General features: G+C 51.2%; 1 protein-coding gene across 1 annotated transcript; it reads right to left on the bottom strand.

Moving 5' to 3' along the window:
• Positions 1-928: 928 nt before the first annotated feature.
• On the bottom strand, positions 929-4,686 carry MAFB (MAF bZIP transcription factor B). Its single transcript, XM_074843316.1, has one exon. The coding sequence runs from the start codon at positions 3,980-3,982 to the stop codon at positions 3,047-3,049; it is 936 nt and encodes a 311-aa protein (XP_074699417.1). The 5' UTR covers positions 3,983-4,686; the 3' UTR covers positions 929-3,046.
• Between the last annotated feature and the right edge of the window lie 8,883 nt (positions 4,687-13,569).

Here is a 13,569-nt window from a genome sequence, read left to right as displayed (position 1 = left end):
CAGAGAGAGGCTATTCTTTTTGGTTGTGTGGTGCCTTGGGTTTTGTTTTTAGAGGGATTTAAAGCTCAACGCGGTTTTCGCACTTTGAGAGCAGAAGCGCGTAGACACGCTGCGACCCGGCTCTGGGGGTCCCTTTCCCGCACCCAGGAGGAGCAGGGGGCGATTTCTAACCTCCTCTGGCTGCAATTTCGGGAGCTGAGCGATTATCTGCCTTGAGAGCTGCTGATGGATGGGGGAGCTGCGAGGTGCTGAGCCCTGGAGAGTGTCGGGGAAAGATCTGTCCCTTTCTCCACACGCATCTAAAGAGTCTTCTTCTAAACTAAAAAAAAAAAAAAAAAAAAAAAAAAAAAAGGAAAAGAAAAAGCCGGAATAAATAAAATATGCAGATGGAGAGGAGGAAAGTGAATGGTCCGGATCCCAAAGGAGCCGAAAGGAGCCGGGGGAAAGGACAGCCGTGTCCAAGTCCTCTCCTTTTCTAATGAAGAAAAAAAAAAAAAAAAAAAAAAGAAATTAGTGCCTGCACTTAGCGTTTCCCCTGTCTGGCAGCCGGGGGTGGCTCAGGCCGGAGGCTGCCGCTCCCCGCCGGGCTGCAGCGGGGACACCCCGGCAGCAGCCGGGCCCGGCGTGGGGCTCCCGCCGCTCCGCTTCTGCGGGGGGGGGGGGGGGGGGGGGGGGGGAAGTGGGAGGGGAAGGGGATGCTCACCCCCGGCCACGGGCGAGATCTGGGCAAAGCGGAGGAGGGGGCAGGGCTGAGCGGTCCTGCCCTGCGTGCGGCAGCGGTCCCGAGTGGGCAAAGCGGCCTCGCGTCCCCCCGGTGCCCCCCCGGCTGCTGGGCCGGGCGGCGCGGCAGGGGAGGTGAGGGTCCAAAAGTTTCCCTTTCTTTTTTTTCGGAACACGAGAGGTCAGAGAAGCAGATCCCTCCAAGAAATGCCATTTCAATGATTTTAATAAGCAAAATAGGAAACAATTTTAATAACCAAAAACAGAAACCAGTCTGAATAAAACTACAATAGACCAGGTTTTTTAATATTTTTCATATCATAAGCAGGATTTGAAATTGATCCCTTCAGAACTTTACATGAAATAAAAACAATTTTTTTCCGCTGCTGCAATGTTTTGATTTCAACACAGTTGAATCAGTAAAAACCAAAGATCGTTTTCTGATGCATGACTAATATCCACAATATTTAAAACTGCAAGCACCATGCTGTTCATTACAATCTTGTTATTACTGTTAATTTATAAACTAATACAAACTTAAAATGCATCCGGCCAGCAGTGCCAGCTATCCTAAAAGGAAACTAAAAAATAAGTTTTCATTTTGGTATTTTTGTCAGTGCAACGTAAATCCTTTTACTGACCTGCAGGAGGAAAAAAAAAAAAAAAAAAAAAAGTAATAAAAACACCCATAAGACTCCAAACTACTACTACTATACAACTGCAAATAAATTTTGGCTAAAACTTTCACTCGCTGCATAGGGAAGCAGAGAAGCAGATTACAAATCATTGCAAAAGAATACACTTAAAAGTTGCAGGATGTCTTCTTAAAAAAAAGTTTTAGTTTTATATGCTTTTCCAGCCCACTCATCCGCTACTACCATTGAGAAACCTAACTTCAGTGGCGACACGGAGCCCTCGCTGCTATTGCAACTTGACTCGTAAGGAGGAGGGTTTGTTGTTGATTTTTTTTTTTATTTATTTACCGAAAATCAAGGGGCAGTTGTTTCTTAAAAGGAACTGGTATCTCGTCCATCCTTCGCTTCCTGAGTGTACAATCAGAAGGGAAACTATATGGCCAAGCCTAACCACTCCAGGCTGGGAATTGTCCTGAAGGAAAGAGCTTCGCTGCCACTTTAAAGCATGGAGTAGGCTCTAGTGACCGATGAGAGTTTTTCCCTGTTAAGTTTAGGTTTGTCAATGCCATTCAGGCGTTTTTGCTTCTGCCCCAACAAACAAAAACCAAAATGAAAACTAAAAAAAAAAAAATACAACTTAAAAGTGCACCAGATATACAAAGTTGTTTTTTTTTCTAATGCAAAATGCCCATAACTTTTTTTCCTTACGTATCTCTTTAATACCAAACAAACCGTATAACCAGCCTGCTGAAATGTTATTTTGTTTTTGTGTTTTTTCTCCTGTGCGGTTTGAAGTAGCAGATATTTACAAGCTAACAACCATAAAAGAAAATAAGAGAGCAAAACCAACGAACAAAACTGCACAAGCAGTAAAAAGTTTGATAACTTGTGATGCTTTTCTTATCGATGAAACAAAACAACAACAGAAATCTATGATCGATGATCAACATGCTATAGTTAAACAAGAAAATGGTACAAAATAGAAATTATTACCATACATGTCCAGCATGCAGGATTAATATTTTTAATGCAGATTTTCGTATTTTTCTATATAATCAAGCAGGCAATAAAACTGATGAGTTTTTTTCTTTCTTTCTTTCTTTCCTTCTTTCATTCTTTCTTTCTTTCCTTTCTTAGATTGAATGTCCCATCTGAGTCCTGTAACTTATTTCTCAAAGCAGGCAATATATGAAGAGTTTGCATATATTGTCCTTTTTATTTATTCTCTTTTTCCAAGCAGGTAAATTGTGCATGAGATGGTGCTGTATATGTCCTCTCTCTTTCCAAGCAGGCAGTATGTTATAGATGGCTTGTTCATTGTCCTTTTTTATTATTATTCTCTTAAAGTCCATCTCGTTCTGCAAGCAAGCGATCTTTAAAACGCTTCACTTGTCCTTTTCTCCTTTGCCTCTGCCTCTGTCCCTCTCTCTAACTCGCAAACGAAAGTCGAAAAGTTGCACTTTACCTCTCCCGTCCCCACCCCCAGCCTACTTTTCCCACAGCTACTCTAGAAGACTGGATGCTGCAAAAAAAAATCAAGTCTCTATTTTTCTCTCCTTCTTTCTCTCTAGTCAAGCAGACAGATGGATGGAGATGTCAGAGGAGGATGGGAGCGGGGGGGAAGGTGACGGGGGTCAGGTTTGAGGGGTGGGGGGTTTTTTGTTTGTTTTTTAATTATTTTTGTTAAGCACTCACATGAAGAACTCGGGGGAAGATGGGTTGTCACTGGTGGAGCCGGCCTCTCTGAAGCCATTGCTGGCAAGTTTCTCACACTTGAGCTTGTAGGCATCTCTCTCTCTGGCGAGCCGGGTCACTTCTTGCTTGAGCTGTTCCACCTGCTGAATGAGCTGGGTCTTTTCGTTCTCCAGGTGGTGTTTCTGCTGGACACGTTTATACCTGCAGGACTGGGCATAGCCCCTGTTCTTCAAGGTCCTCCTCTTCTGCTTGAGGCGGATCACCTCGTCTTTGGTGAAGCCTCGGAGGTGCCTGTTGAGCTCCCTCACGGACATGGAGACCAGCTGGTCATCTGAGAACCGGTCCTCCACGCTGCTGGAGGGGGGATGCTGCTGGTGCGAGTTCTGGAGCTGCTGGGAGGAGCTGGAGGAGGTGGAGGGAGTGGGAGAGGCCTGGTGGTGATGATGGTGGTGGTGGTGAGGGTGCCCGCTGCCGGCCAGGTCTTCGTGAGTGACTGCGGGGTACTGGTGGTGGTGTTGGTGATGGTGGTGATGGTGGTGGTGGTGGGCCCGGAAGCTCTCGAAGCCTTGCAGCTGCTGGGACACCTGGTGGGACCCAATGAGGGCTTCGACAGCGTCCTCTGGGGTGAGGTTCAGGGCCTCGGGGTTCATCTGCTGGTAGCTGTTGGCCATCCAGTACAGGTCCTCCAAGTGGGTCTTCTGCTCGGTGGGGCTGAAGCTGGGCGAGGAGGGCACGGAGCTGCAGGGGGTGCTGATGGGGGTGGAGGAGACGGAGCCGGCCGGCTGCAGGCGGGTGCAGTGCCTGCCCGAGCGGTCGTTCCTGCCCAGGGGCTCCTTCTTCACGTCGAACTTCATCAGGTCGAAGTCGTTGACGTACTCCATGGCCAGGGGGCTAGTGGGCAGCTCGGCTCCGATGCTGAGCTCTCCGGCCATCGCTGTCTTGCGGGCACCTCTCCCGGCGGAGGGGGCTGGAGACCTCACTCCAGCGCGCAGCCTGGCAGAAGGCTGGCCGCGCTCCCTTATTCCAAAGCAACTTTGGCTTTGCTTCCTCGCTTCCTTCCCTCTGCTCCCCCTCCACCGCCGCCGCCGCCTCCTTCTCCCGGCTTCTGGGGCTTCTTCAGTCCGGAGCAACAAAGCCAAGGACGAGCCGGCACCCGGGGCCGCCTGGATGTCTCCTGGCTTTTTGTATCAGCGGTTGCAGCGCAGCGCGGGCTGCGGCAGCTCCTGGCACTCGGACACCGGTCGCAAGGAGAAAGGAGCGGTAGCAGGGAGGGCAAAAGCAAAACAAAACAAAGATGCTGCCTTCGGGTCTGTGCAGGAAGAAGAAGAACGCTGCAAAACGTCTAGCCCGTGCCCCCGGCTGGGGTTTGTAAGTCCGGAGCCTTCTCCCCGCGGTGGCAGAGCACCGGAGTCTGCCGCAACTTTCCAGTCCGAGCAGGCGGCCGGGGGAGCGCACTGGCTATTCGGCGGCGGCGGCGGGGCTCCGCACGGGAGTTTTCGCTGGCTCCGGCAGCGCAGGGGAAGGGGAGGGAAGAGGGGGAGGAAGGAGGGGAAGGAGGAGGAAGAAAAAAAAAAAAAAAAAGGAGGAGAGGGGGGACGAGAAAAACCCAGGTCTCCGCTGTAGCTGCCGCCTCCAGCGCTCGTTGTGCAGCTGTGATTCGCAGCGCAGCCCCCCTTGGCTTCTTATACGGCCGTGCCCGCCGAGAGCGCGGCGGGGGCCGGGGCCGGCGGCGGCCGCGCCAATGGCAGCGCGGCGGCGGGGCCGGGCGGGCGGCGGGGCCGGGCCGGGCGGGCGGCGGGGGCGGCGGGGCCGGGCGGCGGCGGCGGGGGCGGCGGCGGGGCCGGGGGCGGGCCGCGCCGTGACAGCTCCGCAGCGCCAGCTGAGCGGCCGCCGCTCCCAGCCCCGCTCCTCCGGGCGCTCCCCGCCCGCTCCCCCCTCCCGCACCGTCGCCTCCCCTTTTATTTATTTATTTCTACACCACCCCCCCCACCCCCCCCTCCCCGCTTTTCGGCCTCTGCAGTCCACAAAGGAGGAGGCTCGGGGACATCCTGCCCGTCCCTTTGTTCTAAATATAACAAAGTCCCTTTTTGCCCGCTGCCGTCCCGTAGCAAATTTCAAGGCAGGCAGCTTCCCCCCCCCGCCCCTCGTCCCTTCCAACTTTATGGAGGCGTCCCCGACGCGGAGGTACCGCGGCAAAACCGGCCCCGAACGCGCGGCGCGTCCGGCCGGGAGCGAGCGCCGGGGCCGGGGGGATGCGCGGGGAGCCGGGAGGGAGGGCAGCACCGGCTCAGCAAGGCTGTCAGCTCTCCTTACACAACCGGGGAATCCTCCCGGTTCCAGGAAGCAAATCTCTTCCCAAAGTAAAGCAAAGGCATTGACACAGACAATTGCAAATATTGGGGAGAGAAGGGAGAAAATATAATTACATTTCAGTTCTGAGGGGACCGTGTTTGCTTTCCTCTGCTGTTCCCTAAGTGAGTGACTGCATGCAAAGGAGTACTCGGCTTGTAAGGTTTTTTAGTTTCTTTTTTTTTTTTTTTTTGGTCCGGTAACAGGATTTTTTTTTTTTTTGAACATTTTGTAACGATTAAGGGAGATTAGGGCTTCTTTTTACACTGTTTTTACGCTCAAACAGACAGAAAGTGCGACCCCAAGTGTCCATTTGGAGAATAACAGCTACTTTTAACGGGGAAAAAAACACCCGGAAAAAAGGGGACGGGCGGGCGGGAGCGGAGCCGAGCGGAGCGACGCGGAACGGGAGCGGAGCTGCCGCGGTCCCGGCCCGGCCGCGCCGCTCCTGAGCTGCGCCTCCGCCACCTGCACCTCAGCATCTCCCACCCCCCCCCCCCACCCCAATTTATTTAGCCAAAAGAACAAAAAAAAGTTCAAGAACTGTCTGCTTTTCCGAAATTAATTAGGAGGGAACCGTCTTTCTGGAGTTGGGACAACTCTGCCGAAGTCCCCAAGCGGAGACCCCCGGCGTCGGTCCCTCCGTGTCCGACCCAAGCGCCATACCCGGGCGATGCCCCGCTTGTCCCGCTCCTCCACATCTCCGCGGAGCCGACCGCGGCCGCGCAGGGAACCGAGGAGGCAAAAGACGCGCAAAGTCCGTCCCCCCCAATATTCTAGGGGTCCCTCCGGCAGCGGGCTGGAGGGAGGGGGTGGAAACCAAGAGTACAGGGAGTACAGGCGCTCCGGGGCTTAATTGCGTGTGGCAATGCCTCGCTCGAGTTTTTCCTCACGACATTTGGAGGGGACATAACTCCCGGTCCACAGCGCCCGGGAGCGCTGAGCTCCGGTGCGCCCCCCCTCCGCGTTGTCGCCCCGCGGGTGAGCGAGTCCCTCCGCACCCCGATCCCGGCTGAAGCGGGGCCGCGCTCCCGGGAGCGCGCAGCCCTCTCTCCGCAGGTTGTCCTGCTCCAAACGCCCGTGTGGGAGGACACACGTGGAAACCTCCCCCCCCTCCCCCCCGGGGTGCTCCCCGCGCCCTGCGTCCCCTGTGGGCTCCGGGGTCCGCACGGGCACCGCGCTGCTGGTTTCCCATCCGTGCCAGATTTGGGAAGTCGCCGTCTTTTCGCCGTTAACGAGCGGCGCCGAGGCACAGTGAAGGCGGAGAGGTCCGCGGTGCGCGGTGTCCCGGCGCGGAGAGGCCGGGGCCGGGCGGGGGGACCCGGCCACCCTGGCAGAGCCGCCCGGGGCTGGAGCTCGGCGGTCCCGGTTCGGCGACTGCTGCCTCCCCGGGGGCTTGGGGAGAGCCGGGAGGCTCCCGGGGGGCCCCGCTGTAGTTGTTATTTATGAGGTCCTGGAAGGTGCTTTGGAAGAGCTTTATTTCTACCTGTACGTTAAACGTTATCGCTGCCGGTGGGGAAAAGGGTACCCTGGCCAGCGCTTGGGAAGCTAGGATGCAGCCCTGCAAAATGTGCCATTAGATGGGTAATACTTTTTCCTCTCATAATTACTGAGGTATATTCACAAGGTGGAGCTACTGAAAGGCGGAGGAAGCATTGATCTGATTATCTCCCTGTCCATACACACTCTGTCCCTTTTCTTAATCTTTTAAGCTGTGAATTACAGATCGCTTTTGCGCGTCCATCCGCATCGTCATAAAATTTCGGGGCACTCTCTGGGTCCGTTTCTTTGCTCTTCCATGCCTCGCTCCCTTCAACAAAATACATCCCACAAAACTTGCGGCGTTACGCGGCTGGCTAAAGTAAGAACCGCTTTGTGCCCCGAATCCCCAGTTAAAGGCCAATTTTGTTTATTGTAGAGCTTTTAATTGAACCACCAAAGGTTATTTTCGCTGGGGTTTATATGTTGGGGGATGCTCCTCCGTCCGATCTATTTTTTTTTTTTTTTTTTAATAAGGATTGGGGAAGAAATAATCTTGCTGGAGCAGAAGAGGGTTCCTGGGCTGAGCAGCCCAGCGAGGCACCCCAGGAGGAGTTTCCCTTCCGCGGGGCCAAGCGGCCGAGCCGCGGGGCCGGGCGGGCGCGGTGCTGCGCGCAGGGGATGCTCCGCGCATCCCGGCCCTACGCGTCCGCCCGCACCCTAAAAGCTTCCGCGGGGCGATGCGGCGGCCCCGGCGGCTGCCAGCTTCTGCGAAAAGGATTTCCCGTCCCCTCCGCACCCGCGGACGAAAAGTACCGCCGTTGCGGGGGGGCGGAGGCACCCACCTGCCCGGCATCGCAGCGCCGGGGCACAGCTCGCCTCCCCCCCAAGCGTTCCGGGCAATTTTTATTTAATTGCGACCTTCTCCCTACACCAGAAAACTGCTAATCGAGCGGCTTTATTTTTTTTTTTCAATTTTTTAAGATCCGTTTTTTGAAGGTTGGTTTCACGTAAAGAATGACTTCTTCCCGCTCTCCCTCGTCTCCCCCTTCCCTTTCGCAAACTCTCGGCCAAAATCGGGAAGAGTTCAAAGAAAACGATAGTGTCATTTCAGATCAGCTCCATCCGGCGTGTCCGCCCAGGGCAGGGCAGTGGGGGTCCCTGAGCCACTGAAATTTGAAAGCTCGCCCTTAAAACTGGAGCCTATAGATACCTATACGTGTTTGGTTTGGTAAGGCTTCTGCCGGGATCGGGAGGGGTGACATTTAGAAAGGGAATCGTATTACGGTGGCATCTCAATCCCCAGTTCTTAGAAACAGCAGGTCTAGGTAACTGATAAAAAATAAGAAGAGTGTTTTTATATATATATATATATATATATATATATATATGTGTGTGTGTGTGTGTGTGTGTGGTGCATGTATTTTCCACGCTACTGGTTCTCTGGGAAGCGCCCCTCGGTTTTGGTATCTGACTGCTACTTTCCCTCCAGAATTAGCTTTTTCACCCTATAACAGTAGTGGGATCTGTTGTCTGAAATGGGAGTTTTGTTAACAAACACCCAAACCGAAATCACCCATGGCTAGCAGCCGGCACTGATGGAGGAAAAGGGCATCACTTTCCTAATTCTTACCTCTCCTCGCTTGATTTTTAATTTCCCAAACTGCAAGCAGACACCGGGCTGTTTGTCAGGATTTTTTCTCCTGTGTAAGCAGCGAGGGACCTGGTTAATCATCTATCGCAGATACATGTGCATGAGAAAGAAAAGTGTTGATGTTTGCTTGTTCGGGCTGATGGGAATGGCCCACGAATTTAGGATTAAATTACTAATGGTAATCATAAGTCTTTGTTTCCTCTCTCTCTTTTCTGCGGGGATTGTCAAAGTAAAGCGTGCAACATTCTTTGGACAAAGTCTGCACAGCAGCTTTGCAGTATAAAATAAGCTATTGTACCCTCCTGGGTTAACTGGGATCTCTTCAGATTTTAGCCTGAACCAGTTAAGAGCGGGGCAAATCCCAGTACTAACTTTAGACACGTTTTCACAGGTGGATCTGTGACAAGGGAGTGGAGCAACACTTCAGAAGGGTAGGTTTCTGTGGGGGTATTTTTCTTCCCCGAGGCTTCGCAGTGTCCAGCGTTAAATCCCCGCTTGAGGAGGGGGGGATCAGTGTGTGCGGGCGGCGGGTTTGGGGTTTGTTCGTCGCGGGGGGGTCCTGCAGAATAAGTGCACCCGGACGGGTCTTGCTCCACGGGACGGGGTAATTTAGGGTGTGATTTGAACGCACCACCTTTAATTAAACCCGTGACCTCGCCTGTGTGGGGAGAGGGGGGGTGGGTGCGGAGCGGCTCCCCGGCGCAGGGGGGGTCACCCGCCCGTCGCGGCTCCCCCCGCAGCGGTGCCCGTTCCCCAGCCCCCCCCACGGGCGCTGGGACCCCCTCGCCGGCAGCGCCACTCGGGGGGGGTGGGGGGGTGCGGGCGGGGCTGGGGGGCGCGACGGCTCCTGGAGGGGGGAATACCGGGGGGTGAGGGCGCGGAGCGGCCCGCGGGGCACCGCACCAGCGCACGTTTGGGGGGATGTCCCGGCGAGGCTCCACTTCCCTGTGAGCTTGGGTGGATGCAGGAGCCGGGGAGCAGGGATTTTATTTTTTATTTTATTTTATTTTATTTTATTTTATTTTATTTTATTTTATTTTATTTTATTTTATTTTATTTTATTTCTTTTGAAGGGGCAGTAGCCCCCCAGTGCCCCCCGCTCCTCGGGGGTTAGGCCGGGCCACAGCATAGGGCTGCGTGGATGCGCGGCCCGGGGGGACGGGGGTGGGGAGGTGGGTGCTGCCGTGCCTTTCCTCCTGCCTTTTTGTGCAGAGAAACAAGTGCAGCTCTTCAGCAGCACCCTCGGCAGCGTGCTCGAGGTCTCGCTGCACCCTGGGAAGGGGAAGGGGGTGTCTTTGAGGCGAAATGGCAACATTTCACCCTCTTCTATAATGTCCCACAAGGGTGCCTTTGGCAGGGCAGTAAGCAGAGAGCAGAAACATTCTCCTTCTAGTTATTTCTTTCAGCCTTAGCCCCATCGTACCACGAATGAGTAGATCCAAACTTGTTTTCAAGAGAATTTGTCTCTTTCTCATCATTTCCAAACGCTGCAGTCTCATCACAGCCCCCTCTCTAGTACACGCTCTTATTATTCCCCTTGCCACCATGGTAAAAATTGTTTCTATGAGAAGCACCTGATCTGGAAGCACAAAATCCCCTGTTCCAGCTTTGCAAGGACCAGCTTTCCTCCTGTGCTTGGCTGAGTCCTGCTTCCCACTTGAACCATGACATGTTGAATTCATTATATGAGCCCCTTTAGGAGCATTTAGCTAATAAAGCAGCCCCCAAACCTTTCTGAGTGGTCAGAAGTCTGATGTAGTGCCAGTAGAAGCTGAAGAACTACAGTTACTGCAGTCATATCTTGCAGTGGCATTTTGTGTTATTCAAAGGTTTTTCGAACACTTTCAGAACTTGGACATTTTACTAGAAAAAAATTCTCTACTGTTTTTCTGCTTCTCTTATGAATACAGAAGTAGTGCCCAGGTGTCTGGGTGGGAAAAGTGATCTTCCCAAGGGTGTTTAGTTTCCTTGGAAGGGATGTAGAAAAGGGGGATGTCAGGGAAAGTGTCCTGGACTATGCGCAATGTCACAAAGCCATGAGCAGCCAGGAGATCTTCCAGAAAAGGTCAGCATCCCTTTCTGGCCAGTCTGTTGCCTGTTTTTCCAAGGGGCTCGGTGGGAGACTTCCTTGAGGATCAGATCTTTAGACAGTGAGGAAGGAGGGAAGGAAGATCTGGCCTCGGTCGTGCTTGAGGAAGCCCAGGAGCTTGCAAGCATCTTTTCAGAAAGACCAGCGTTGCTGCAGGTTCAACGGCCGCGGCACCAGAGAGGCTACTCCCAGCAGAGCTGAGCACATCCCTCGGCCCTTGCAGGATCAGGGGGCTGTCGTTACAGCCCAGGAGCCCACAGGCATGTTCCGACCCCTGCTGGGACCCATACCCTTTCATTCAGACTGATTTGTAATTCCTTTTCATTGCACAAAGTCCTGGATCAAAAAAAGTGCTTATATATAGAAAATTTTTGGAATTCCCTTTCCAGCATTTGCTGCATAAGGATTTAAATATAATCATAAAGCCTATGCTGTATATTCTTCTTTTTGCTCTTTGCACCTTTAGTCCCCATTAGGGATTTTGTTTTGTTTCTGTTTTGACAGCCCCTGTATATATGTGTTTGTGGTTGTTCTGTACCGTTTCCTGATTTAATATCAGTGCAGTTACAGGAGAAGGATGCACCGTTAGCATTTTTTGCTCAAAGTATTTTTCAAGCTCCTTTTTGATGTACTGGTCAGGTTTGCAGCTTCTGTGCTCTTGTTGATCAGAAGAGGAAGGATCAGGTTTATTGTGCCCTTTGGGAATGTAGCGCTCTATTCACCTAAGGAAATGCAGCTATCTTCCTACGCTAGCCCCTCCGTATAGATCCAGGTGCAGAAGAGAAGTGAGGAAGCATTTAGAAAGCTGTTATTCAGTGAAATTAAAGTCCTTTTGTGCATTTCTGAGAGATAAAGATGAGCCGATCTGGAAAGGAGGTGGCTTCTGCAAACCCCCACCTACCTTCTCAAACATTTTTAATTCCTAAACATGAGAAGGGAAAAGAGGAGAGACAAAGGGAATAATTTTGGGGAAATGCTTTTGTTTGCTCTCCTTGTTAGTCTGAGGAACACTTATTCAGCTGTTACCCGGACAGGGGAAAGATAAAGGCTCCTGATCCTTGTTTCTTTTACATATAAACAGATCCACAGCCTTGAATAGCCCCAGATCAGATGCTTTTAAACTCAGTCTCAGAACGTAAATTATGCTTCATTTGCCCAAACAAAATATTGGTTTATAGTGCAACTTGTCATTTTCTCTTTGGGAAATAAAACTGCATTTTAAAATGTGTGTCCGTGTATTGCTGCGTGTTGTGAACACCTCCCAGCTTAAACCTCGCTGGACCTCCAGGTCCTAGAAAAACTGGAGATGTTTCCCATCATTGGCCACTACGAGGATCTAATGGGAGGGTCCGAGCGGAGTGGATCTAAGGTGACCCAGCCAGGACATGGGGAGGGCTCACGAAGCTGATTGCTGTCCCTGGGGCAAGCTGCAGTTTCTCTGTAAACATTTCTTTGCTTCCAGAGCTTCTCTGCAGAATAGTTAAATTAGTTTGTGCAGGAGACCATCAGCACAGCGGTGCTACAAATTCTTACCCACTGTTTCTCAAGCTAAATGTTCTCCAGCCAAGTTAGCCAGTTGCTGTACAGGTCATTCTGAGATCTCTTAAATAGTGAGCACATCTCCTTGGCTGGAGAGGGGGCTCGCAGAAAAATGCAGCAAGGAGAGGTGCAGTGTGAGGTGAGTGCAGGCTGCTGTGAGAATGAAAGGTGGTCAGGGAAGGTTGATTCATTTCTGTGGCTATTTTAATGTCAATCCTATGGGGCACTTTGAATTTGCTATACCAAGGGAAGTAGTTTCTGCTTGTTTCCCTCTGGTGGGATCAATTCCTCATATGTTAGTGGAGACAAAATGCACACCAAAATTTCCAGCATATACCCCCTAAGGTAGAAAAGAAACAGCTCCTGCAGCAATCAGTATATACCCTTGCTACATCAGATTCAATTATCCCTCTTCTAGCCAGAGTCTTGGCTAAACAGGTATTAATTAGGGTTTATATATATATATATATATTAAAATACCCACCGTGGCTGAAAATTTAGGAAAAAAACCCTCTCTAATCTCCATATACACAATTAACTACCACTCTGTACATTTTCTGCGCATTGTGAAAAAAACAGATTAGAGTCTCCCGGACAGCCTTCTCTAAGACTCCACGCTTTCAGTGCGAGTGCTCCATTTATGTTCAGCCTTAACTCTGTGTTTGCAGTTTTTTTAATAACTGTGTTTTCATCCTTCAAACATTGAGATAAAGAGCTTCACCCCTTAAAGCTGTGATTACACCTCAGCAACCTCTCTCTTGGCAATGTATGTGTGGTTTCTGTTTTGTTTTGTTTTTCTGGCTTGAATTAACACATGTTTCAAACCTCTAATGTATGTCTTTAATAACTGATTTATAAAAAAAGGAGAAGATAGAGAATTTCATCCAAGAATTCCCAGCTGGAGACATCTGTTCATCAGCAAGTCACCTGATGAACAGTTCTAACCAGCCAAGTGTGACTTATTTTTATTTGTTCAATGTTTTTAAAATATATTTGTTTTTCCTTTTAACTGATACCTTTCTAGACATTTCAGTAGATTCCTACACTGGTCTTCATGGACTTGGATTTATTTCTCCTGAAGGATTAGTACAGCCCAAATTGAGTGATCCATTCCAAAACCTAGCTGGCCAGCTGAAACCAGTAGGAACCAGTTAAATGCTTGAAATGAGGGTTTCCACTAGGGTAATCAAGTTTCCCAAGATGTGATGGATTTGATGTATAGCCTGTCATGATGACTTGCAGGCACTCAGCACCTCTGAAAATCAGGCCATAGCAGCTTTCAGCAAATCTAAAGAGACGGGGTGTGCGCGCGTGTGAGCCAGAGCGAGCCGTAGATAGGACACACGTCTTCATTGATCTCGAAAGGGAGGTTGAACTGTTCTGGTTTGAATCACATGATTTGTCATGTT

The sequence above is a fragment of the Strix aluco genome, chromosome 17, assembly GCF_031877795.1.
Source record: "Strix aluco isolate bStrAlu1 chromosome 17, bStrAlu1.hap1, whole genome shotgun sequence".
NCBI lineage: Eukaryota > Metazoa > Chordata > Aves > Strigiformes > Strigidae > Strix > Strix aluco.
Note: the sequence above shows the minus strand (reverse complement) of the source record. Positions and strands in the feature narration are given on the sequence as shown.

Coding starts and splice junctions, on each gene's coding strand:
- MAFB (XM_074843316.1), bottom strand. CDS start 3,982: ATGGCCGGAGAGCTCAGCATCGGAGCCGAGCTGCCCACTAGCCCCCTG.